Here is a 26,042-nt window from a genome sequence, read left to right on the forward strand (position 1 = left end):
TTATAAAGTATGCATTATAAGTTAGACCTAAATTAAAACGAATAGTAATCTTGTAAACTTCATTTTCGTAAACATTTTTTTTATTGCGAAATTACATTTTCTTATTTTGAGCATTCGAATAAGAGATTGAGCCTTTTCAAAACAATAACATCAATTAAGACTTCAGTTATTAGGCCAGGAGAGGCGCGGTAGCTGAGCGGTAAATTTAAGCGCTTGGCTTCTGAACCGGGGGCCCCGGGTTCGAATCCTGGTGAAGACTGGGATTTTCAACTTCGGAATCGTTAGGCGCCTCTGAGTCCACCCAGCTCCAATGGGTACCTGATATTAGTTGGGGAAAAGTAAAGGCGGTTGGTCGTTGTGCTGGCTACATGACACCCTCGTTAACCGTAGGCCACAAAAACAGATGAACTTTACATCATCTGCCCTATAGACCACAAGGTCTGAAAGGGGCACTAGTTAGGCCAGGTTCACATCTAACTTTGCATTCACTTGCACCTATCCTTTGATTTGCTGTACCGTTGGGGCACTACACAAGATCTGTCAACCTTCTTTCTCCATTCTTATCTCTCATTTGTCTTTGATATAATTTCATTTGGATGTTCTTTCTGAAAATATTGAAGCCTTCCTGGGTGGACCACTTCGGGGGCCGATTTTCAGTTTGTGTTTCCACACAAACTGTCTTTGTAATCTTGTTTGCTTTGATTTTGTTTATTTTGGGTGACATTTTAATACTATACCATCACTTGCCCCAGCGCAGCCAAGGGGTTTTGAGTTTTAAAAAACCCTACCAGGGTGGTTTTGAATTTAAAACCCCCTGCCAGGGGGGAGTTGAGTTTAAAACCCTCTACCAGGGGTTTTTGCAGTTAAATCCTTCTCTTCTAAAAACAAAACAAAAAAAAAAAATGCAAACGACAATCCCCAAATTCCAAGAGCACAGTTAAGGAAGATTTTGATTAAAAAAAAAAACCTATTCAATATAAATAAAGCAAATAACACACTCAAATTTCTATGAGCGTAGCCAAAGGGTTTTGAGTTTACCCCCCCCCCCCCTCTCCAGTAGGGTTTGAAGCTAAAAAATATCTTAAAAAAAAAGGAAATTACGCACTAAAAATGTTATGAGCATATAGGTAAATGGGTTTTGACTCAGTTTTGAGCTTAAACCCCTTTCAGCGGGGTTTGAAGATAAAAAAACCCTCTTTAATATTAAAAACAAAGCAAATTATACACTCATAATTTTATGAGCGTATAGTCAAAAAGGTTTTGAGTTTAAACTCCCCTCCAGTGGAGTTTAAAGCTAAAAAAATAACTCTTCAATATAAAAAAAAAGCAAATCAGGCACTCAGAATGCTATGAAAGTTGCCAAAAGGGGTTTTGAGTTTAAACCCCCTTTCATCGGGGTTTATTGCTAAACATACCTCTTTAATTAAAAAAACAAACAAATTACACACTAAAATTATTAGAGCGTAGCCAAGCCAATTGGGGGTTTTGAGTTTAAACCCTTCTCTTACAGATGGCTTTTCTTAAAAGTTTAAAACCCCTCCAGATGGTTTTGAGTTTAAAATCCCCCCTACAGAGAGTTTTGAGGTTGAAAACCTCAATCTTCAATATTTTTCTAAAGCAAACTACAGTTACCAAATTCTATGACAGTATTAAATTGGGTTTTGAATTTAAAAAAAATAACTCCAGAGATTTTTTAGTTTAAAATCCACAACAGATCATTTTGACGATAAAACTTCCCTTTTCGATATAAAATCTAAAGCAAGCTACAGTTACCTAATTCCAAGAGCTTATTCAGGAGAGGTTACACATTTCTACCAGTGGCGGGGCTTCATTAATAAAGTGCGTTGAATAGTCATCTGCCGAAATTGAAAAACACTTAATGTAGCTCAACAAAGATGGCTAAGACAGATTTTAGGAGTCAGTTATCGAGATCGGGTCTAAATCAAGGAAATCCTATGCCGAATTGGGAGTTGACACATTAGTATGGTTGTGACAGAGCGTCGCATGAGGTTTGCGGGACATGTTTTCCGACAAAATGAATTACGCATACTAAGGGTTGCGAAGATATCCTAGTACAACTTGGCGCCAGTAAGGCAGTAAGAATAGCATTTTAGGTTTTTGAAATAAAACTTTTTAAAAGCAGGAAAATGTACTGTAGATACCTCAGAATATTCATTTTGTTGGCTTTCAATACCAGAAATAGTGCTTGGCGGCGGGCAAGCGCTCCCCCAGACCCCCTTGCTGTCAATGGCGGGGAGTCTACAATTTTCCCACTAACTCCAGGAAGAAACATTCTAGGGCACAATAAACGTCTTCCAAAAGAATGAAGGGTCAGAATGTAATAAAGATCATGTACATATACACACATACATAATTTTTTTTCGCGGGTGTCACCCCCCCCCCCCAAAAAAAAAAAATCCTGGATACGCCCATGAGTCTATGATCTAGATAGATCCACTGCAGCCTAGATAGATAAAAAAAAATCAAATTTCTAAGTTTGGTTTTTTTTTTAGCATTTGAATTTGTTACATTTTTTGTCCTTAGACTTAGCATAGATACGATTCTATTTTTCTATAACCAAAAATTAATCGCTCCGTCTGCCAACAAAAATCTGCGTCTAGAATCTAGATCTATAAATCAATCAATTATTTAAAATTTATTAACACTTTTGTAGATCTGATACCTGCGACTGGGTGCTTTAGGCCACTACAGTTGTGATAATCTTCAAATACAAAACCAAAATTTAATAAAATACTCAGAAAGACACAAAGATAAAGGCACATTCCTCGTTGCATATGCTATGACAAATTTGTACAAATGCTCTTTCTTCCCTATCACTATTAGAGCCATTGGCCCGGGTTCAAGAATATGTTGATGGCCCCCCCCCACCCCCCGTATGACAAATATTTTGTGTGACAAAGAAATCCAGTAGGCCTAGTTTGTATGCATCGGTACATTGACTAAAAGAGATCCCAAATGCACGTTCATGAGCACATCTTACAGAATCATGTAAGACCATGTATAAGTACTGTTTAGCACAGGGAACAAAAGGCGTAATCGACTGCTTTTGTTGAAACAATATCTGAAGGCTATTGTAGGCCTACCTGTCCGCTCATTTTGAAAAAACCATCGATATCATTGCCTTGGCATCGTAAGTAATTTAAAGAAAGATGTTGATATTTTATTATTTAGGGCTCATGCAATGACCCAATTAGCGAAGTGATTTTTTCAAATATTTCGGACATAAATCCGGATTGCACTGAATGTTAAAATTGATATAATATATCATTATCTTCTTAAATTTTTCGTACAACTCAATGGAATATCTTCTACATCAACATTTTACCCAGCGCAAAAACAAAACAAAACAAAAAAAACAAAACAACAAACAAACAAACTTGGAGCAGAAAACACATTCGTGAAAAAAAAAGAGCTCTTCACTATAGGAAAAACAAAATTGTTTTAAATACTAACTGATAGATTAGTCTGGGAAATGTATGTGGTTAAAAAACTTTGACATTTTACTTTTAGCCTGAACAAGCATTACTTTTTCTTTAAACTTAATTCTATAACAATTCCCAAACTGTGTTCCGCGAAGCCTGGATAGGTGTGCCTCGAACTACTTGAATAATTCAACTAGTAAAATTAAACCACCACATGAACTAATTTCACTAAAATAAATATAATCAAAGTGTTCCGTTAACTCAGAATGTGCGAAGTGTTCCACTAAATAGGCCTACTCAGAATGTGCGAAGTGTTCCGCTAAATACTCAGAATGTACAAAGTGTTCCGTTAAGGAAAACGTTTGGGAACCACTGGTCTATACAATGCTTAAGCAAGGTAGGAAATATCCGTGATCTCAAAACACAACTTCTTATTGGAATGAAGTTTTTTTAGTACATCTTAAGAAATAGAATAAGACTGTTAACACAAGTAAACACAATCAACACAACTTCTTTAAACTTAATTTACTTCCCAACTAATAGCTACCAATAATCCACTAAAATGAAAGATACACAACTCTCAATGAGCAAGTCAACTAGCAAGAAACAGACTTATAGACATGTTCTAAGGGACCAACACTCTTCAATCATTGTGGTAAACAGATAAACACCAAAATGTTCCATTATACTGTAAACATTTGAAACAAAGAAATATGACGTGCCCTTGTTGTGAATACAAAAAAAAAGGCATCTACGTACATCCCAAAACCCAAACAGGATTCCAATCTCAATGCTAGGCTAACTCTACGGAACACTGATTCTGTTTACAAAAAACTTAATACAAACATTTATCTAGATCTAGGCCTATTATTTGAGAATACTTAGTTTTACATTGGAAGGTGTTTACTTGTTTATTCTAATTTCTACACGACTACATATAAGCAGCTGATAAAACTCGGCAAACGATCCATTGCTAATACATTTTACTTTATGGATTCTAGGCCGTGTTACATGCGATTTAGACTGCTATTACGATGGTCCCAAGTTCAAACCTCCTACTCCCGCAGTCACCCCCTTCCATCCATCCTGCAGTAAGTTTTGGGCTAAGACTCCTTTCAGAAATAAGTAAAAAAAAATATGAAGTCACGTTCAGCAGTTGTCATTAGAGGCGTTGAGCAAAGTTTTGTAACTGGTAGTCTTTCGAGGACAGCGTCGTTAGATGAAAGAATGATATAGTTCGTCCATTGTAATACAACGCTCTTTACCCCCGCAGGGCCCTGAGAACTTCGCACTGCATTTTCGTGCCTTCTCCTCTTTCTTATAAGGCTTGAGTGCATAAAGAAAATACGAGATGACAGTAATACTCATTTTCATAACACATTTTTTTGTGTTTCTGATCCTAAATCAAACAGTTTTATTAGCCGCTAGTAATAATAAATTGTCTTAGATGTATAGGCCTACTTAAGTACATAAAAAAACAACATGTACGACCAAATGTGATCAAATAGGGGCCTACAATTTTTATCTCTTTTACTTGGACAATTAAACACCACCACGCAGAAAACAGGGATGTGCGTTTCAACCGCTATACATTTTAATTGAACTTTTTAGTTTGTAACTAAAAAAAATTAATTAAACTACGATTTTAACAAATTTTTTTTTTCTAATTTAATTTTGGTTTTAATTTTTTTTTTAAAGTTTAACTAAAAGTTTTAAAACTTTTAGTTCACTTTTGCCCATCACTAACTACAAGCCATTTTCCGTCGATACCAAAAGAAGAGACGCCCTCGTGTCGAAAGTCTTCTTAATACTGTTGTATTGTTAGTTCGACTAACGACTTGATGCCACAGGATACGGAGATTTATTAATGTTATTATTATTACATTGTTAATATTCACATGTATTTAATGAATTGATAGTAATGAAGATATAGTTATATCCCAGGTGTCACTTACAAATATAGAATCCCGAATAAAGAGATTAAAAACACGGTCAATACAGCAAATGGACCCCACGATGACCTGCTAACAACGTAAACTCAAACTCTATGGACACATCACGAGGCCCTCAGGGCTCGCAAAGATCCTTCCTTCAGGGAACAGTACCAGGAAGAAGATGGAGAGAAAGACAAAGAATGGACATGCCTGTCAGTGAATGAAATTCTATCAAGTCCCAACGGTCCAACAGAATAAGGGATAGATGAAGATGAAGTTAAATCTGAACCTGGCCTAACTGATGTTATTGAATGATTATCTAATTGATCTAATTGTTTTGTAAAGGGCCAATCTCTCACTGAAAGCCTCAACAAAAAAAAACATTTTTCCCTTTAGTTAGGCATACCTTATGTGTGATATTGCCAGTTTGACATGCCGCAGTTCATGTGTATAATATGGCACACTGTTTATTAGTTGTTGTTTTAAACTATTTTCCACTTATATGCATACTAAATAGATTTTCTCTATTCAAAAAAAGGTTACAAATTTTCGTAAATGTAGGTAGTAAATATGTTCGAAATCAATTAATCTAGTAAAACAATTTTTTTTTTCACAAAAAAATCTAAAATCGTTTGTATAAATGTGTTAAAATTATGGTAAATGGTCATCTCCCTTACTATATAGTCTCCCGTGCATCAGAACTTTGAAAGGTCTAAAATGTCATGTCGGATTTTCAATATTTTTTCTAGTTTACAAGATCTAAACGGACGGACAGACCACACAAAACTATTAGCGGCTATTTCCCTTCCGGCCACAACTACTTGTCTGCATTCAACATATCAACTGCTCTTTGCTCTCACAGCCATTACTATTTGTCCGGGGTTGCTAGTGACTGTTGTATCATTACGCCAGGTTCAGAATTGATTCTGCGCGCGTGGTATTTTGCTAAAGCAAATATTTAAAAAAATGAAATCAAATACACAGGGCCGGATTTATCTATAGGAAACACAAACTATAGATTATGGCCCCCAAGAGATATTTAGCATTGACATAATATTTGAACTTATAAAGGGCCCCATATCTCAAACAGCTTACTGCTTAGGGCCTTTTAAGATCTAAATATGGGGTGGCGAATACATAATCTATGATTTTTTTAATGCTAATCTCGACATTTGGTCTAAATAAAGACAAAACACTGCAAGTGTAGCCAGCATAAACAAATAACAACACATCAACATAACCGAACATAATAAATCAATACGCTGTTCTGTTGCCTGACAACCTCTCAATACACATTAGGAAAACCAGAACAGATGAAGAAAATGACTTATCGATATCATCATCAACATTACAGGTGCACAAGTCATGCTGTATTTCAAGATAATGATCTCTTAACATCGGATCAATGGCAAAGATCGATCAAAAGAAAAAACTGTTCCTTGTTAAACTATACCATGGAATTTAGTGGTCTTGAACCATACACACAAAGACTCCCCTTCAGATGAACACATATAACGTATGTTGTTGTGACATTATAAATCTTTCTTTTGAAATGTAAACCTATTAGACGAGGCGTCCCCATCCCATCTTGGAGTATGTCTACTTGATGTTGCTAGACACTACTCTCCCTATACACCATGTTTTAGTTGTCATGTCATTTGTATTTCATGTAGTAGATATTAACAGCTGTCAATTATTTTGCATATGCTCGTATAGTATAATGTACTAGTCCAATACTAGAAACATTGATCTTCAGTGCACATTGTGACAGATGTTTGTGTATGTGTGTGGGTGGCTGGGGGGAGCGCACGTGACCTATAGCCGAATGAGGATAATTATTGTAGAATAGTTGATTCTGATATTTCCCTACCCCGTAGCAAAGTTTATTGACATTTCTGACTGTCCTAGAGCTGCGTGTTCCCTAGGTCTACCCTCTGTCCTGTTTGCTTATTTTCTTGATAAATAGTTTAAACCGACTTTAAAACGAAATCTAGGCTTACTTTTAAATTTTGTCTCTCTCTCTCTCTTTTCTAATTTTCTGACAGCAGTAAAAAAAAAGATCTACTAACTAAAGTACTAACTATATAAAAAGATTAATTTACATCAAATACAAATTTATTTTCTGGTATGAGTTGAAATCAATTTGAAGCATCCAATATATTAAACCTATCCTTACACTCGTTGTCAAACCATAGCCGAGAAAACTTACGAACCACAACTTGACTCGCTTAACCACTGAGACACACTCCTAGATAAAAGTATTCTGGAAACATCACAGTTTCTCTCCCTTTAGCGTTATTTTTAAATGAATATTTTGTAACCATGTCTGTTTATTATATGTAGGTATACGGCGTCACAAGGGGGTGCGAGGATGCGGTGACTCCAACGCCGCTGGGTATACATGAGTATGAATGTGTGTTACAACAATAATAGCACCTTTTTAATTGCGTGTCTGCAAGTTGTAAGATAATGATCCATGCACATGTCAAAGGCCTACTAAGCTAACACTGGATGTAATGGAGGTGGCTGTGTACATTTTGTTGTTGTTGATTTTGTTTGAATTATTTTTTTTTTTTGTCATTTTAAAAGTTCTGTATTTCATTATGTAACAAGACTAATTAGACAAGATTATTAATAACTAGTTATTAAACTGTGGATATATAAGTAGTATCGTTGACTTGTAGCACCAAACTGCAGGGAGACCACGACATAACTGTAGTAGACTTTAGTACTAACAAGAAAATGGTGTTTTGAACAAAATCTCACTACAAGAACACGTCTTTTCACTCTGGCAATCTGGACTCGTCTGTCGTACCTTCGACCGACAATACTGCTTATCTTGCATCATTCGCACGCTAGCCTCTTCCCACCGTCACCATACAGACACACACAGATTTCATAACAAGTAGACTTGTTTTTCTTCTTTAAATGTGTTTTATTTTGGTACTTCCTAACTGGTGTTTGATACCGGGCGGTGGGGGGAAGACAAACAGGACTCTCGTCCGGATCTTTGTTCTACGCTGCTGCTGCGTAGCCTATATTTTGACAATCATTCAGGTTTTATAACAAAACAACTACAAGTGTGTTTTTAAACAGCCGCACGCATGATTCGACATCGTGTAGTTTCAGATTAACTACACTTCAATCATCTTGTCTATGCATTTGATGGTGTGTTTTTTTTTTTGCATTTGGGGGTAAGGCGGAGGGGCCCATATGTACCCAATTGTCTGGGACCCAAATATTTCTGGCAGCGGGCCTGGAGATGCGGAGGGAGGGAGGCTGTTGGCGAAATGTTTTTAGTTCTTAAGGATATTGTAAATGTCAGGGGTATGTATAGAGAGATTGAATTGATTGTTTATTTGTTGTAACTATGGTATGAAAGACTTATATCCCTTTGCTTATGTACTCATGTACTTATTTCACTGAACAGTCTGCACGCTGTGGTGTAGCTAGGATGGGGGCCCCCAAATGAAAGTCTCATTTTTTTCTAACATTAAATATTAATATTACGCCACTGCCATGTAATCTTGCTATTCACGTGCAGTCAAAAATACTAGACAGCATTGATCTAGATGATGTTATAGATGCCTTTGCACAGAGAGCACACCTTGATGTGATTGTTTTTGAGATTTGTCACTTGTGCATCATTTTGCCAATAGACAACATTTAAAAAGTCTTAATGATTTACAAAAAATAACATACACACTGTACCAATTTGAATTTAGAATTAGGCCTTTATATTTATTAACTACATTATCTCATGTCATGATGTCAAATGTCAAAATGCAGGGGCCCCTAAAAAGGTCAAGCTCACCGGGCGCCCAAATCCCTAGCTACACACCTGTCTGCACGTGATGTGAACTGAATGTTTTAGTCTTCCTTATATGTGAGTTAATGTGAGTGAGTCTTTATTTCCAGTCTAGGAAGGTTGGACACTTGTTGCTGGGAGTGGAAGAGCACGTCAGAGACTGTTCGGTTATTGGCTAAGTTATTCTAACAGTTACTTTTGGAGCTTAATGGAATATATATGTGATATTGTATTGATATTGTATTTTGAAACTTAACGTATCTTAGTAACTGTATTCATACATGGATATATTTGTGATAACTATTTGTAGGGCCAGCGGCATATGGCTGGATATTTTTATTATTATTGATTTTTATGCTCATTAAATCAAATGTCTGCTCATATTAGACTTTGTTGGTGTGTCGTAAACGACTTATAAATAATAAATTACATATGTAAGTTAATCACAGTTCAGGCTCCACCCCACGCACCCGCAAGTGAATAATTATCTACACATATAGACGAACCAACGCTAATGTCAACCATTAAAGACACTGCATCATTACAACTAAGAGTGATCCAATTTCCAAGTTATATTTTTTTTTTATAAGTACCCTTTGAGCCAAGGAAAAAAAACGGCAGTAGTTAATGAATATTCAAAGGATATTGTAGTTAATGAATATTTACAGGATAGTGTAGTTAATAAATATTTATAGGTTATTGAAGTTAATGAATATTTACAAGATAGTGTAGTTAATAAATATTTATAGGTTAGTGAAGTTAATGAATATTTAAAGGATAGTGTAGTTAATAAATATTTATAGGTTAGTGAAGTTAATGAATATTTACAGGATAGTGTAGTTAATAAATATTTATAGGTTAGTGAAGTTAATGAATATTTACAGGATAGTGTAGTTAATAAATATTTATAGGTTACTGAAGTTAATGAATATTTTGTATCAAGTTCGAGACAGTGGAGGTAAAAAGCTATTTGTTTCTTAACGTGCAGACGGAGCGTGCAACTGTGTCTGTAGTCCAACTAAAAGTTGGTCTGCTCTCTTTCTGTTAGAGTTTTAAACATAAGGAAACTAAGAGGCTAACCATCCCAGAGAAACATTTACACGTGTACTGTGTAGACACAAAGGTTTTAATAAAGTAACCCCTCACTGTAAACAAGTGTAAATGCACACACCTGTGTCCACAATGAACAGCAAAATGTCTGTGGCTATTGTTCGACTCATCAAAACATTCTAAACAATTCAACGGAATTAATTTATTAGCATGCGACGTCTAAAGGGGAAGAGAGAAATGCAAAAGAGATACATGCTGACACACACACACAGAGAAAGAATATTTTGCAAGTAGCCTACATAATTTATATTTTTTTAGACACACCGATGCGAAAACAATCCTCCACAGATTGAAAAACTTTTATTCCTCCTATATAAAACGACTCAGGACAACATTTATAAAGCTCAACAACAACAGCAAAAAAATTTTTATTAAATGGATACCTGCACAACTAGAAAGAAATGAGAAGGCTGACACACTCGCTAAGCGTGGAAGAACAAACTCAGAATTAAACATTGCACTCCATTTAGGAAAAATGAAGAAACTAATAGTAAATAAAATAAATGAGAAATGGACGAGCTCTCACCCGAATCACAAGAAAGATGATGCCTATTATAAGCTATCCCGACAACATCAACGTTTAATCTTTCGACTCACGACCGGACACAACAAAATGAGACAACAATATGTACCGAAAGCTCAATGCTGACCATGCCCTTCAAAACTGTTCTCTTTATCATGAGGCCCGTACAAGACACTGGCCCCAAAATACCCCAATAGAAAGAAAACTCTATGGAGAACTCCCTGATTAGAAAACCACTGCGCAGTTCATCGCCTATATTGGTCTAGTCCTCTGAACGCTGAACACGCTCTAACAGTTCATCGCATATATTGGTCTAGTCCTCTGAACGCTGAACACGCTCCAACAGTTCATCGCATATATTGGTCTAGTCCTCTGAACGCTGAACACGCTCCAACAGTTCATCGCATATATTGGTCTAGTCCTCTGAACGCTGAACACGCTCCAACAGTTCATCGCATATATTGGTCTAGTCCTCTGAACGCTGAACACGCTCCAACAGTTCATCGCATATATTGGTCTAGTCCTCTGAACGCTGAACACGCTCCAACAGTTCATCGCATATATTGGTCTAGTCCTCTGAACGCTGAACACGCTGCAACATAAACATGAGAACGGGAAAGACAATTTTCTTTTACTTGGCAATTTGTTTGCTACATGTAAGACGCTATCAAAAGTCCCATTATCCAGTAATAAGACAGAAAACAGCAACTAGTGGAATGAACTTTTGGTCACAAACAGATACAAAAAAAAATGGAGACATGTTTTCGTTACTTTTATTGTACACAAATTACTACAAGATCGGCGGCACAGCTTTGCTTGAAGATTCCCCAGCTATAAGATCGGCTGCACAGCTTTGCTTGAAGATTTCCCAGCTACAAGATCGGCGGCACAGCTTTGCTTGAAGATTTCCCAGCTACAAGATCGGCGGCACAGCTTTGTTTGAAGATTTCCCAGCTACAAGATCGGCGGCACAGCTTTGCTTGAAGATTTCCCAGCTACATATTACGTTTTGACAGCTCCTTGGACTAAAGTGCCACAACCTCGCACTTAACGTATACCACATTACGCAGGCTCTATCAACTCATAATTACTTTTTATTTAAAACAACCGCGGGTAACATGTGTGTTTAGTTAACAATTACTCCACAATCATATTCATATCTAATATAAAGTAATGTTAAAAAACTGGTTTACTCGATTCGTTAAAAAGTTTCGTTCTTTAACAGAGATACAATAAGCCACTTTTTGTCTATTTTTAGGGCCCCCCCCCCCCAGTTGTGGGAGGGACATTAAACAACGATTTTGATTACTAGGCGGGACATACATACATACATACATACATACATACATACATACATACATACATACATACATACATACATACATACATACACACTCCTAACATTCTATATATTCTATATATTGAATTTTTAATTCCAAAAAAGAAAGTCTTATTGGTGATTTTCTACACGGAGACAAACCCAAACATTTCAAGCTTTTTGGTGTATCTAAAGTCCAGACTACGGCGGACGTATAGACAAGAGAAGTATATTAGTAAACCAACTAATAATTGTGTTCTCTTATGAACACTGAAGAAACAAACTTACAATCTCTTTCTCGTGTAGCAGAAAGTTGTTTTATTATTTAGTTGGCAACTGTGACCTTTCAACAGGACGTTCTTGACAGTGTGTCTATTTGTGTGTTTAAAAATCTCTTCAACTTATTTTCATTTTCTTACGTTTTGCTTTAGATTCCATTCTGATGTTGATATTGTCACTTTATTCCTTCTTATACTTTCTTTTTGGCTTTTATTTCTCTGTATTTGATTGCTTCAATGAGTGTTTCCCAAACTTTTGTCCTTAACGGAAAACTTCGCATTTATTTAGTGGTACACTTTGCAAATTTTATTTTAGAGAGGTTAACTCACGTGCTGGCCAAATAGTTAATTAATCCAGTAGTTGGAGGAACACCTGCACAGCGGAACACAGTTTGGGAAATACCTTTAACACTGGCTTAAAGAACGTAAATGGGATCTTAAAAATCAAAGTGTAATTAAAGAGTAGATTACTTTGAGTAATTTTTAGGGTTAAAATCCCAAATCCCCGATTGGAGACATGGCGGAGAAACTATAAATAGCTAGCTTGTGTGTGTGTGTGTGTGTCCAATGTACAAAATACAGGAAGTGTTGATCATCATTTTTTAAATAAATGTAAATGATCATTTTTAGGGTGCCCCGAAAGGAGGGAAAGACGCTATTAGTTTTGTGTGGAATGTCTGTCCGTTCGTCCGTCCCGTTTAGATCTCGTAAACTAGAAAAGATGGTAAAAATCCGACATCATGATATATTAGACCATTCAAAGTTCTGATGCAACGGCTTTTTTCTTTTGTGAAAGTGAAAAATCTATTTTTTAAATCACTTATGCAAGCAGTTTTTTCATAAAAATACACCATTTTTACAGCTATTCACTATTAATAGTAACAAACACAGGAGGCTCTTTAGTAGGGGAGATGTCTATTTAACATATTTTTAACACATTTATGCAAATGGTTATAGATTGTTTGTCAAAAATATTTTTTTTTACATTTGTATTGCTAAGTTAAGTAAGTTCTGTCATACTGACTACTACATTTACACATAAAAAAATGTTTACATTTTTTAAAGAGAAAAAATCTATTTACTATGCATATAAGTTGAACATAATTTAAAACAACAATTAATAAGTAGTTTTTCATATTATCGTGAACTGTAGTGCTACACTACTGCAGCCAAACACAGAACTAAAGAAACATTTTTTTTTTACGAAAATGTTTTTTTCTTGAGGATTTGAATAAGAGATTGACTCTTTACAAAACAATTAGATCAATTAGATATTCATTATAAGACATCAGTTAGGCCAGGATGACATCTAACTTCACATTCACTTTCACCTATCCTTTGGTCTGCTGGACCACACACGATCTGTCAACCTTCTTTCTCCATTCTTCTCTGTCATTTGTCTCCCATAGAATTTCATTCTGATGTTCTTTCTGAAAATATTGAAACCTGCCTTTTTACCTGCCTGGGTGGACCACTTCGGGGGCCGATTTTGAGTTTGTGTTTCCAGACAAACTGTCTTCCGTTTAATGCACAAAACAATTTTTATATGAAGGAACCATAGCCTTTCACTCTATGCCTTAAAACTTATTTAAAAACAAATGGACGACTAATTAATAGTAATTAAGGACATTTGATGCGAAAATCAAGTTCAACTCACGCATTGAAATTGTGCTCAAATTATAAGTCAATTCGTTTCCTATTTTGCTGACAACAGTGGAATCCAATGTAATGTCCTTGACATTGCTTACTTTATAGACGTTATAGTGAAAATCCTGATGACCAGCAATAAAAGTAATGTCAACTAATAGTGTTACAATGCCTAGTTTTAATAGTAGAAGGTCGGAGGCAATGATTATGGTTGATATTGACTTATAAGCCTCTACTAATTTGATATAAGATAAATAGAATCATTGTTTACCTGTTGGCATATGCTGGATGTATATCTCTTTTAACCTGCATCTGTTCTAAAAGATGACTTAATGATTTCACGTGTGCCCAGGCTTAGAACCAGTATTTCTCATCAAAGATGACCCTCACTGGACTTGTTCAGTTGGGAGGGTGTAAATTAGGAGGGAAAGGATACTCACCAGAAATTTTGTTTTTCCATTATTATAAAATTAGCTTGTAAAATGTTGGAAGCTGGTAAGATGAAAGTGCGCATTTAGAAGAAAAAAAAAGGTTATTTTGATAGAAAAAAGGTTAGGTTAGAAAACGCTGAGCGAATCCCGCTCTTCAAACTATGGACCACTTGTTTGGCTAATCCATTTTCATCTTCTGGTCTATCGAAATAGTTTTCCTTCATTCTCTCTCCCTCCAGAACAGAGCTATTAATGCAACGCACAAGTAACGGCACCTCTCATCAGCCCTCACTCACAGAGTCTTCTGTCTCGCTACTTGGTCCGCCCGCAGACAAACGTGAGAGATTTTGTTTTCCACTGGCTTATTTCCCCTCCTATCGATTCTTACTCTTCCCTTTCTCGCCTGTTTTTTTTTTAATACTAGTCTCTCTCACCGACTAACACCCTCCCCGCACAGTTTGAACGGTTTGCCTCAGTGTGACGTCTCTCTCTCTCGTTCTCTCTCTCTCCTTGTCGCAACTCGAAGTCTCCTCACTCTTTCCAGTACGACTCTACCAAGCGGTCTCAAAGGTACTCTCGTGAGTTTTTCCTTTCACGGACTTTTGATAGATGCGATCTCTGACAGAGTTGACATGTCATGCTAGGCCACTGACGGAGCAAGCTTTTACCTGCTTCAGGCCTAGGTCGTCATTCAGTAGGACCTGGGGTTTCAACAGTTAGCCTGGACCACTCAACAGTGGGGGGACAACTCAGATTGAGCACCCCCCGCCCCTCGCCTCTGCGAAGTCGGTCCCAGATCATCTATAGATGCCCATGTGAACGCGCGTGTGTATTTAGATCTATCGCACAGCGTTGACAGGGCTAATTGGATCGGCTTATCATGGCACAAGGGGAAGGAACATATATTCTTGGAAATAGTCATGTAAGTAGTTGGCATGTCATTCATATTTAAGTCATGTCAGTAGTTGCATGTCATTCATATTTAAGTCATGTAAGTAGTTGGCATGTCATTCATATTTAAGTCATGTAAGTAGTTGGCATGTCATTCATATTTAAGTCATGTAAGTAGTTGCATGCTATTCATATTTAATTCGAAAAAAAAAGGAAAATTGTAAACTATCTAAATCTAGTTCTATGTAATATTAGTAAATTGATGAATTGACACATCCATCCATCCATCCATCCAATCATCTATCTATCTATCTATCTATCTATCTATCTATCTATCTATCTATCTATCTATCTATCTATCTATCTATCTATCTATCTATCTATCTATCTATCTATCTATCTTATCTACCTACTTACCTACTTATCTATCTACAGATCTATTGATAATCAAAATACCTCTCAATGCTTTTTGTTTTCTATAGTACTTGGTATTCCTCTGGTCAGTCACCTTTCACTTCTCTATGCTCGTACATCAACTAACTGTTTAACTTGGGCCACAATAATGAATAATCAATTTTTCATACTCGCTTTTAAATATTTTATATAGTAATATACTTTTGTCTTTTTAATTTTACAAAGCTTATATCAACTCACTCTGTCTGTCCGTCTGTCTGTCTGGTAAAAAAGTGTGTACACGTTATTTCTCCCTCACCCATTCTCAGATCAAGTTGAAACTTCATAAAATTTTTTATTAGCATAGACAAGACGTGACTCAATAAACAAAAGCAACCAATTAGTCAATTAATGACTATTTTTAAATTATTTTGTTTGTTACCAACAAGGGAAACTAATTTTTCAGTATTCACAAATAAGGTAAAATTTATTGAATTTAGTCCCCTTAAATATTTGTTAACGCTATTTCTCCCTCACGCATTCTCCGATCGAGTTGATACCTTAAACAATTATTTATTGTAGCTAACAAAACATGAATCAATAATTAAAAAAAAAAACATTAGTCAATTAATCACTGGTAATTAATTATTTTGTTTTATATCAAATAAGAGAAATAGCTTGTACATTATTGATATATATAGTTTTAAGGGCAGAGTTCTTCCCCTTTTGATAAGCTTTGTTTTTTTTAAAAGGATTTTTTATATTTTGCTTGTTTTTTATTTTGAGGTGTTTTTTTTTAAAAGATAATTAACAAGAAATGGTTTGTTGTATAGCTCCCTTGGCTAAAGCTGTGTTTAGTTCACCATTGGAGTGTGTAGCTCTTTTGAATGCAGCGTGATACAGCGTGGGAAAACAATGATCAAGTTAATTAAATGAAAAAAAAAAGCTAACTCAATTAAATGGAAAAAAATCTAAGTTAATTAAATGTCACAGCAAAGATTACTAGGGCAACACAAAGCCAGTATCAATAGTAGGGCGACATTCTAGATCTTGACACTCGGTGGTAACTGAAGTAATGTTGTAGCCAGAACCTTAGCCTCTTAGACTGCAGACGCAAATCAACAAATATCAGCAGAAAAGAGAGGCGAACGGGGGAGGAGTGTCCTGGACCGATGCAATCCTTTTTTGTCCAGGTTTCTTTTCAACATATCTTCTTCTTGCACTGTGGACGAGTTCCGTCATTAGGTCAGATAGTACCGCTTCACGGACCGGATATGGCCTGCGTACCGTAGGTTGGCATCATTGACGTAGGCGTATCAATTATTCACAGAATGCCATCAGTTTTGTCCTGATCATGCGCAGAAACCCTAGTTTTAGAATAAGCTCATATAACCAACCTGTCACACTAAGAACATTGATCATTATATTAAAGAATCTGGTTTTTCATAACAAGATACATATGTCTTTTAGGTTCATAACATTTAATGCAATGTTTAAGTTACAGGACAGCTAATCATGTCAACTTCTCTACGATTGTAAAAAGTTAATTAGCACCAACCAGGGCTGACAAAACAACCTTTTAGTTATGAATAAGCACTTTCAAAGTAGGGCTGACAAAACAACCTTTTAGTTATGACTAAGCACTTTCAAAGTAGGGCTGACAAAACAAGCTTTTAGTTATGACAAAGCCCTTTCAAAGTAGGGCTGACAAAACAACCTTTTAGTTATGACAAAGCCCTTTCAAAGTAGGGCTGACAAAACAACCTTTTAGTTATGACTAAGCACTTTCAAAGTAGGGCTGACAAAACAAGCTTTTAGTTATGACAAAGCCCTTTCAAAGTAGGGCTGACAAAACAACCTTTTAGTTATGACAAAGCCCTTTCAAAGTAGGGCTGACAAAACAACCTTTTAGTTATGACAAAGCACTTTCAAAGTAGGGCTGACAAAACAACCTTTTAGTTATGACAAAGCACTTTCAAAGTAGGGCTGACAAAACAACCTTTTAGTTATGACTAAGCACTTTCAAAGTAGGGCTGACAAAACAACTTTTAGTCATGAAAGCACTTTCAAAGTTGAGCTGACAAAATACCCTTTAGTCAATGAAACCCCTACAACGTTTTGACCTGTGCAGAAGACTGACTAACTCAATAAACACATTCCAACCTGTCTGCTACATTTCAAGTGTAAATTGTTCCAGAAGCATGCGCTGATGTTGATGTGGGGGGGGGGGGATTCTTAAACAGGACAAGAAAATAGGTTAAGAATGCTGACATTATACATCGGAATCTTTGACGGAAATGTTGGGCCAGGTCTCTATCTTTGGCGAATTAATGCATTATTAATGTATTAATAGCTGTTTACTAAAAGAGATAATAAACAAAGCGGTTAACCCTATCCTCCCAAAAAAAATATTAAAAAAAGGCCAATCACAAAATCATAATTTGACTTTGTAAACTCGATGATTAGTCATCGTCAGACAGAATTTACTGTTAAATTTATAATTTAGTCAACACAGAACTGTCTTTGTAACGTCACACTGCCCACATAACTGTCAATGTAATGTCACACTGCCCACAGATTGAAAAAAACCCACACTTTACAAACATAACATTTTGAATAAATTAATATATATCTATCCCTGTTTACCCTACGGTAATACATTATCCGGGGCTGTACTGGAGGAAACTATGTTAAATGCTCGAAATCTTGAATAGTTTCGTTTTTAAAAGCATTACTGTTTTGTTGGCAATGTTTCTACTTCCGCATTTATAAAAAAACAGACAGTGTCCAGTACATATCATTAAATGCATAGGCTACATTTCAACTTACTTTCTTTTATAACATCAGCAGACAAAAAAAAAAGGTCCACAAGCAACGTGAAACACAAAGTGTATAAATTATTCAAGCAAATCTGGAGTCGGGAAAGATTGATTTTTTTTTTATCTGCGCCACTTTATCATGAATCAAATGAGGCCTAGTTAAGTGAGATTCATGCAGAAAGTCGAGGTACCGACATCATTACAATTACTAAAGTTGAAATTATGTAACCAAAGTTTGGAAATATTATTGATATAATTATAGCCTTAATCCAATTCGAATATGACTCTCCAATTCAAATATGACTCTCAAATTCGAATATGACTCTCAAATTCAAATATGACTCTATTTCGAACATGATTTTGAAATTCAAAAATAGCTCTTAAATTCGAATAGGACAGTCGAATGTCAATGCTACACAAAATAAATATGGCCTTTACCTCCTGCTGTTTGAAAACTGACCCTATTGTGTGGTACCGGGATAAAGCACGTTTTGATCCTTTGTCTCAATTCAGCGCAAACAATTTTTTTTTCTTTCTGGTGGGACATCAAAAGTAAAATGTTGAGAAACAATACCTTAATTCATCTAGTAAAGAGTAGCCATGTAAAAGTTAAATTTAATTACGGCAATTGGTAAATTCATCGGCAATAGGTAAATTTAAAAAAGTATCTGATTCTCAGAGCTGGTCCAAATTTCTTTTGTTACAACAGATATCAAATATAATAAGTTCAGCTACTTCAATATAACACATAAAAAGGCGCTCATACCAAAAAAATGTTAAGTTAATTGAAACGACAGCCAGTTTTGAAGTTGACAACATATTTCTGAAGAGTGATTCAAAATGTCGGCATTCCTTACAATTGAATACACTGAGATACAATTACATAAACTATCCACATTGAATGCAATAAATAGTTTATATTAGTTTATAATCATTTAGATCTACTAAACTAGATGGGGGAGGCGAATGTGTATGTTTGCGTACCATCTTCTTGGTCTTGAGCTGACGAGAGCGATTTTTCCGATTTACTACAGCTTTAGATCTAGCTAGATTAGTTATTGTTAAAATCAGTGATGCCCAAACTACGGCACGCGGGCCAGATCCGACTCGTTACCTTGTTTTATCCTGCCCTCCGAAACGTTGGTACAAAGTTGAGAAAATCCCGTACCCGGCCAAACTCTTGGTATTATTTCATGGTACAAACAAGCAATTTTGAAATCATAGAGAAGTTAGTAGCTTTGGGAAGCATGCATGGGACCACCACTGGCAAAAACTTGTTAAAAGAGGTTTCAACCATTCTCGGGAGGAATAAGTTGGAGTGACTACTGATGGTACCAGAAGTATAAATGGATGTAACATTGGACTGGCAGCAATTGTTATTAGCAAATTTGTCGAGTCAAATGGAACCGAGCGTCTCCGACGAGATCTGTGTGAAACTAAATGGAATGTGGATCACCTGATGATGTGTTCAGTATTATACATTTAATTAAATCTCTGGCGTTGAACCGCAGAACTTATAAAGATTTTAAAACAGAAATAAAGCCTGAACATAAAGACGTTAACCAAAAGAAAGTTACGATAACGTTTTTTTTTATTTGATACATAAAATATTAATTCTTGGTTCTACTCTCTACAATGTAATGTCTCATCTGAACGATCCATATTAATTGTAAGATTAAGCTATTTTATGCGACATCACGTCTCATCTGTAACATCCACACCAAACTACAAGGGAAAGACAATTGGATGTAGCATGCGTATACGACAAAAGCGCATTCGAAACGAATTTTTTTTATTCAGCAGCAGGGCACACCTTGTCAACCTTTGAATCTGAACCGCACAACAACATGCTCAGCAGCTAGATGTGTCTTTCCTAAAAGTAAACACGGTCAGCAGCTAGATGTGTCTTTCCTAAAAGTAAACACGGTCAGCAGCTAGATGTGTCTTTCCTAAAAGAAAACACGGTCAGCAGCTAGATGTGTCTTTCCTAAAAGAAAACGCGGTCAGCAGCTAGATGTGTCTTTCCTAAAAGAAAACGCGGTCAGCAGCTAGATGTGTCTTTCCTAAAAGAAAACACGGTCAGCAGCTAGATGTGTCTTTCCTAAAAGAAAACGCGGTCAGCAGCTAGATGTGTCTTTCCTAAAAGAAAACACGGTCAGCAGCTAGATGTGTCTTTCCTAAAAGAAAACACGGTCAGCAGCTAGATGTGTCTTTCCTAAAAGAAAACACGGTCAGCAGCTAGATGTGTCTTTCCTAAAAGAAAACACGGTCAGCAGCTAGATGTGTCTTTCCTAAAAGTAAACACGGTCAGCAGCTAGATGTGTCTTTCCTAAAAGAAAACACGGTCAGCAGCTAGATGTGTCTTTCCTAAAAGTAAACACGGTCAGCAGCTAGATGTGTCTTTCCTAAAAGAAAACACGGTCAGCAGCTAGATGTGTCTTTCCTAAAAGTAAACACGGTCAGCAGCTAGATGTGTCTTTCCTAAAATTAAACATGCTCAGCAGCTAGATGTGTCTTTCCTAAAATTAAACATGCTCAGCAGCTAGATGTGTCTTTCCTAAAAGTAAACACGGTCAGCAGCTAGATGTGTCTTTCCTAAAAGTAAACACGGTCAGCAGCTAGATGTGTATTTCCTAAATGTAAACACGGTCAGCAGCTAGATGTGTCTTTCCTAAAAGAAAACACGGTCAGCAGCTAGATGTGTCTTTCCTAAAAGAAAACACGGTCAGCAGCTAGATGTGTCTTTCCTAAAAGTAAACACGGTCAGCAGCTAGATGTGTCTTTCCTAAAAGAAAACACGGTCAGCAGCTAGATGTGTCTTTCCTAAAAGTAAACACGGTCAGCAGCTAGATGTGTCTTTCCTAAAAGAAAACACGGTCAGCAGCTAGATGTGTCTTTCCTAAAAGTAAACACGGTCAGCAGCTAGATGTGTCTTTCCTAAAATTAAACATGCTCAGCAGCTAGATGTGTCTTTCCTAAAAGTAAACACGGTCAGCAGCTAGATGTGTCTTTCCTAAAAGTAAACACGGTCAGCAGCTAGATGTGTATTTCCTAAATGTAAACACGGTCAGCAGCTAGATGTGTCTTTCCTAAAAGAAAACACGGTCAGCAGCTAGATGTGTCTTTCCTAAAAGAAAACACGGTCAGCAGCTAGATGTGTCTTTCCTAAAAGAAAACACGGTCAGCAGCTAGATGTGTCTTTCCTAAAAGAAAACACGGTCAGCAGCTAGATGTGTCTTTCCTAAAAGAAAACACGGTCAGCAGCTAGATGTGTCTTTCCTAAAAGAAAACACGGTCAGCAGCTAGATGTGTCTTTCCTAAAAGAAAACACGGTCAGCAGCTAGATGTGTCTTTCCTAAAAGAAAACACGGTCAGCAGCTAGATGTGTCTTTCCCAGAAGTAAACACGGTCAGCAGCTAGATGTGTCTTTCCTAGAAGAAAACACGGTCAGCAGCTAGATGTGTCTTTCCTAAAAGAATACACGGTCAGCAGCTAGATGTGTCTTTCCTAACAGAAAACATGGTCAGCAGCTAGATATGTCTTTCCTAAAAGAAAACACGGTCAGCAGCTAGATGTGTCTTTCCTAAAAGAAAACACGGTCAGCAGCTAGATATGTCTTTCCTAAAAGAAAACACGGTCAGCAGCTAGATGTGTCTTTCCTAAAAGAAAACACGGTCAGCAGCTAGATGTGTCTTTCCTAAAAGAAAATACTGTCAGCAGCTAGATGTGTCTTTCCTAAAAGAAAACACGGTCAGCAGCTAGATGTGTCTTTCCTAAAAGAAAACACGGTCAGCAGCTAGATATGTCTTTCCTAGAAGAAAACACGGTCAGCAGCTAGATGTGTCTTTCCTAAAAGAAAACACGGTCAGCATGGTCAGCAGCTAGATGTGTCTTTCCTAAAAGAAAACACGGTCGGCAGCAGGGGTGGACTGGGTGTCTGGGTATTTCTATATCATGCCACATGATGGGCGTCCAATCATACCTGATTTCAAATTCATAGTTGACATTTTAATAATGTATCGAAAGTAGTATATGAATAATTTATTTGATGATTTTGAAACTATCTGATAAGCGCTATTACTAAATGAATAAAGTATAATGGGGAATCTCTTATTGTGAAAAGTTTTCGCTACCATATACATTAGCATTCACATTCAAAACATCTGAAGATCCCCCATTAACGAACATATTGTTTATGATTCACATTCACTCCTCGCCATTTTCTCACACATTTGAACTTCAATTTACAAATACAACTCTTTATTCTCCATTATTTTAACTGTCCATCTCACAAAGTCATGGGGGTGCGGTGGCTGAGTGGTTAAGCGCTTCCGAACCTGGGGTTCTGGGTTGGAATCTCGGTGAAGAATAGGATTTTGAATTTCGGGATTTGTAGGGCTCCACTGGGTCAACCCAACCTTAACGGGTACCTGACTTTAGTTGAGAAAGTAAAGGCTGTTGGTCATTGTGCTGGCCACATGACATCCTGCTCGTTAGCCATTGGCAAAGAAACATCTGATCTATAGATCGCAAGGTCTGAAAGAGAACTTTACTCTCATATACTGCTTTCTCAATAACTTGGAAACCTAGTTTGATTGCATCTTAAAGCTGGCTACAAACATAGGCCTACACCACAGAATATATCCACTTGTTTTTAATATCCTTACGTTCAGTAAAACAAATGATGTCAAGATAATCTGATGTTCTAGTAAAGCCTCTTTGTATTTTGACTTAAGTCAATAACTTTGTCGTCTTGGCATTAGTGTTTCTTGTGGCGTTAAACCTGTTCATTCGTAAATGCTGTCATCATAAAGTTTGTGGATGACAACAATCTAAATTGGACTAAATAGAGGCCAGACGTAGATCTAGATTTAAATGTATTAAACAATTTGAACAAAATTCACATCTAAGATATAGCTTATATTCTTACTGCTTAGAGGGTGCAGATTTATTTATTATGTAAACAGTAAGAAGTGAATTTGATACGAAAAACATAGTACACAATTACCCAGTAGTAAAGTAAGTAAGTTCTCCTTTTAGATCTTGTAGTCTATATGGCAGATGGTGTAAAGGTCATCTGTTTCTGTGGCCTACGGTTTACGAGGGTGCAATGCACAACGACCAACCGCTTTTCCCCAACTAATGTCAGGTACCCATTAGAGCTGGGTCACTCAGAGGCGCCCAAAGATCACAAAATAAAAAAAAGTTCTTACATGATCAGTTAACGTTACTCTACCTAGAAGAAGAGTCTTATCAAAGACGACGTGTTGTACTGTTTGCTTTTATGAACAATAAAGCCAAATGATTTTTAAAATTTTATTACTTTAAACGATAAAAACAAGACTATGACTTGAATATTCCTGGTCCATTGAGGAATTCGATTTTGGGGGGGGGGAGCGCATCTGAGTTTGTGTGATAACATAAACTCTCTTTGTAATATTGTTTTGCAAAGCATTCCAGCAATAGTTATTATTACTTATTTTCTGCTCCTTCTTTTTCTTCTTCTTTTTCCTTCTTTTTAGATTATTTTGCATTTTGATTCCAATCAACACATTTCAACACTGTTCATGAAAATAATTGTGATTTGTGAAGGACTTCGTAGCGGGACCAACTCCATCAAACAAAAAAAGAATTCGTATGTGACTGGACATGTCTTCTATAGGACTTGGAACGTTGTTGTTGATCCCTTTATAGATTCACACTAACGTCGATCTCTATATGAAATAAATGTCTTAATTTTCTTGTTTGTCGTTTAGTGACGTCTACTATAAGCACTATAGACGGATGAAGGAAAAGTGTAAACAGTATTTTGATTTATCCATGACGCTCAAAGTGTTGCCTTTTAAGAGAATAATATAAATCTTGAAACAATTTACTGGCATTCATGCGGCCCTTTCGGTGGCTCTACCGGCCCACTTGGGTACCGGCCCACCGGGTATTTGCCCGAATGCCCATATAGCCAGTCCGCCCCTGGTCAGCAGCTAGATGTGTCTTTCCTAAAAGAAAACACGGTCAGCAGCTAGATATGTCTTTCCTAAAAGAAAACACGGTCAGCAGCTAGATATGTCTTTCCTAAAAGAAAACACGGTCAGCAGCTAGATGTGTCTTTCCTAAAAGAAAACACGGTCAGCAGCTAGATGTGTCTTTCCTAAAAGAAAACACAGTCAGCAGCTAGATGTGACTTTCCTAAAAGAAAACACGGTCAGCAGCTAGATGTGTCTTTCCTAAAAGAAAACACGGTCAGCAGCTAGATGTGTCTTTCCTAAAAGTAAACACGGTCAGCAGCTAGATGTGTCTTTCCTAAAAGAAAACACGGTCAGCAGCTAGATATGTCTTTCCTAAAAGAAAACACGGTCAGCAGCTAGATATGTCTTTCCTAAAAGTAAACACGGTCAGCAGCTAGATATGTCTTTCCTAAAAGAAAACACGGTCAGCAGCTAGATATGTCTTTCCTAAAAGTAAACACGGTCAGCAGCTAGATATGTCTTTCCTAAAAGAAAACACGGTCAGCAGCTAGATATGTCTTTCCTAAAAGAAAACACGGTCAGCAGCTAGATATGTCTTTCCTAAAAGTAAACACGGTCAGCAGCTAGATGTGTCTTTCCTAAAAGAAAACACGGTCAGCAGCTAGATATGTCTTTCCTAAAAGAAAACACGGTCAGCAGCTAGATGTGTCTTTCCTAGAAGAAAACATGCTCAGCAGCTAGATATGTCTTTCCTAAAAGAAAACACGGTCAGCAGCTAGATGTGTCTTTCCTAGAAGAAAACACGGTCAGCAGCTAGATGTGTCTTTCCTAAAAGAAAACACGGTCAGCAGCTAGATGTGTCTTTCCTAGAAAAAAAACATGCTCAGCAGCTAGATATGTCTTTCCTAAAAGAAAACACGGTCAGCAGCTAGATGTGTCTTTCCTAAAAGAAAACACGGTCAGCAGCTAGATATGTCTTTCCTAAAAGAAAACACGGTCAGCAGCTAGATATGTCTTTCCTAAAAGAAAACACGGTCAGCAGCTAGATGTGTCTTTCCTAAAAGAAAACACGGTCAGCAGCTAGATATGTCTTTCCTAAAAGAAAACACGGTCAGCAGCTAGATGTGTCTTTCCTAAAAGAAAACACGGTCAGCAGCTAGATATGTCTTTCCTAAAAGAAAACACGGTCAGCAGCTAGAAATGTCTTTCCTAAAAGAAAACACGGTCAGCAGCTAGATGTGTCTTTCCTAAAAGAAAACACGGTCAGCAGCTAGATGTGTCTTTCCTAGAAGAAAACACGGTCAGCAGCTAGATGTGTCTTTTCTAGAAGAAAACACGGTCAGCAGCTAGATGTGTCTTTCCTAGAAGAAAACACGGTCAGCAGCTAGATATGTCTTTCCTAGAAGAAAACACGGTCAGCAGCTAGATGTGTCTTTCCTAGAAGAAAACACGGTCAGCAGCTAGATGTGTCTTTCTTAAAA

The 26,042-nt window shown here is 36.8% G+C and overlaps 1 protein-coding gene across 1 annotated transcript in view; it reads left to right on the plus strand.

Moving 5' to 3' along the window:
• Nucleotides 1–14,923: 14,923 nt before the first annotated feature.
• Nucleotides 14,924–26,042, plus strand: part of LOC106060768 (putative sodium-coupled neutral amino acid transporter 11) — a 44,568-nt gene continuing 33,449 nt past the window's right edge. Inside the window, exon 1 of the mRNA XM_056031766.1 lies at nt 14,924–15,414. Coding sequence (XP_055887741.1) covers nt 15,373–15,414 — 42 coding nt within the window. The 5' untranslated portion in view covers nt 14,924–15,372. The remainder of the gene's footprint in view (nt 15,415–26,042) is intronic.

The sequence above is a fragment of the Biomphalaria glabrata genome, chromosome 1 (assembly GCF_947242115.1).
Source record: "Biomphalaria glabrata chromosome 1, xgBioGlab47.1, whole genome shotgun sequence".
Classification (NCBI taxonomy): domain Eukaryota; kingdom Metazoa; phylum Mollusca; class Gastropoda; family Planorbidae; genus Biomphalaria; species Biomphalaria glabrata.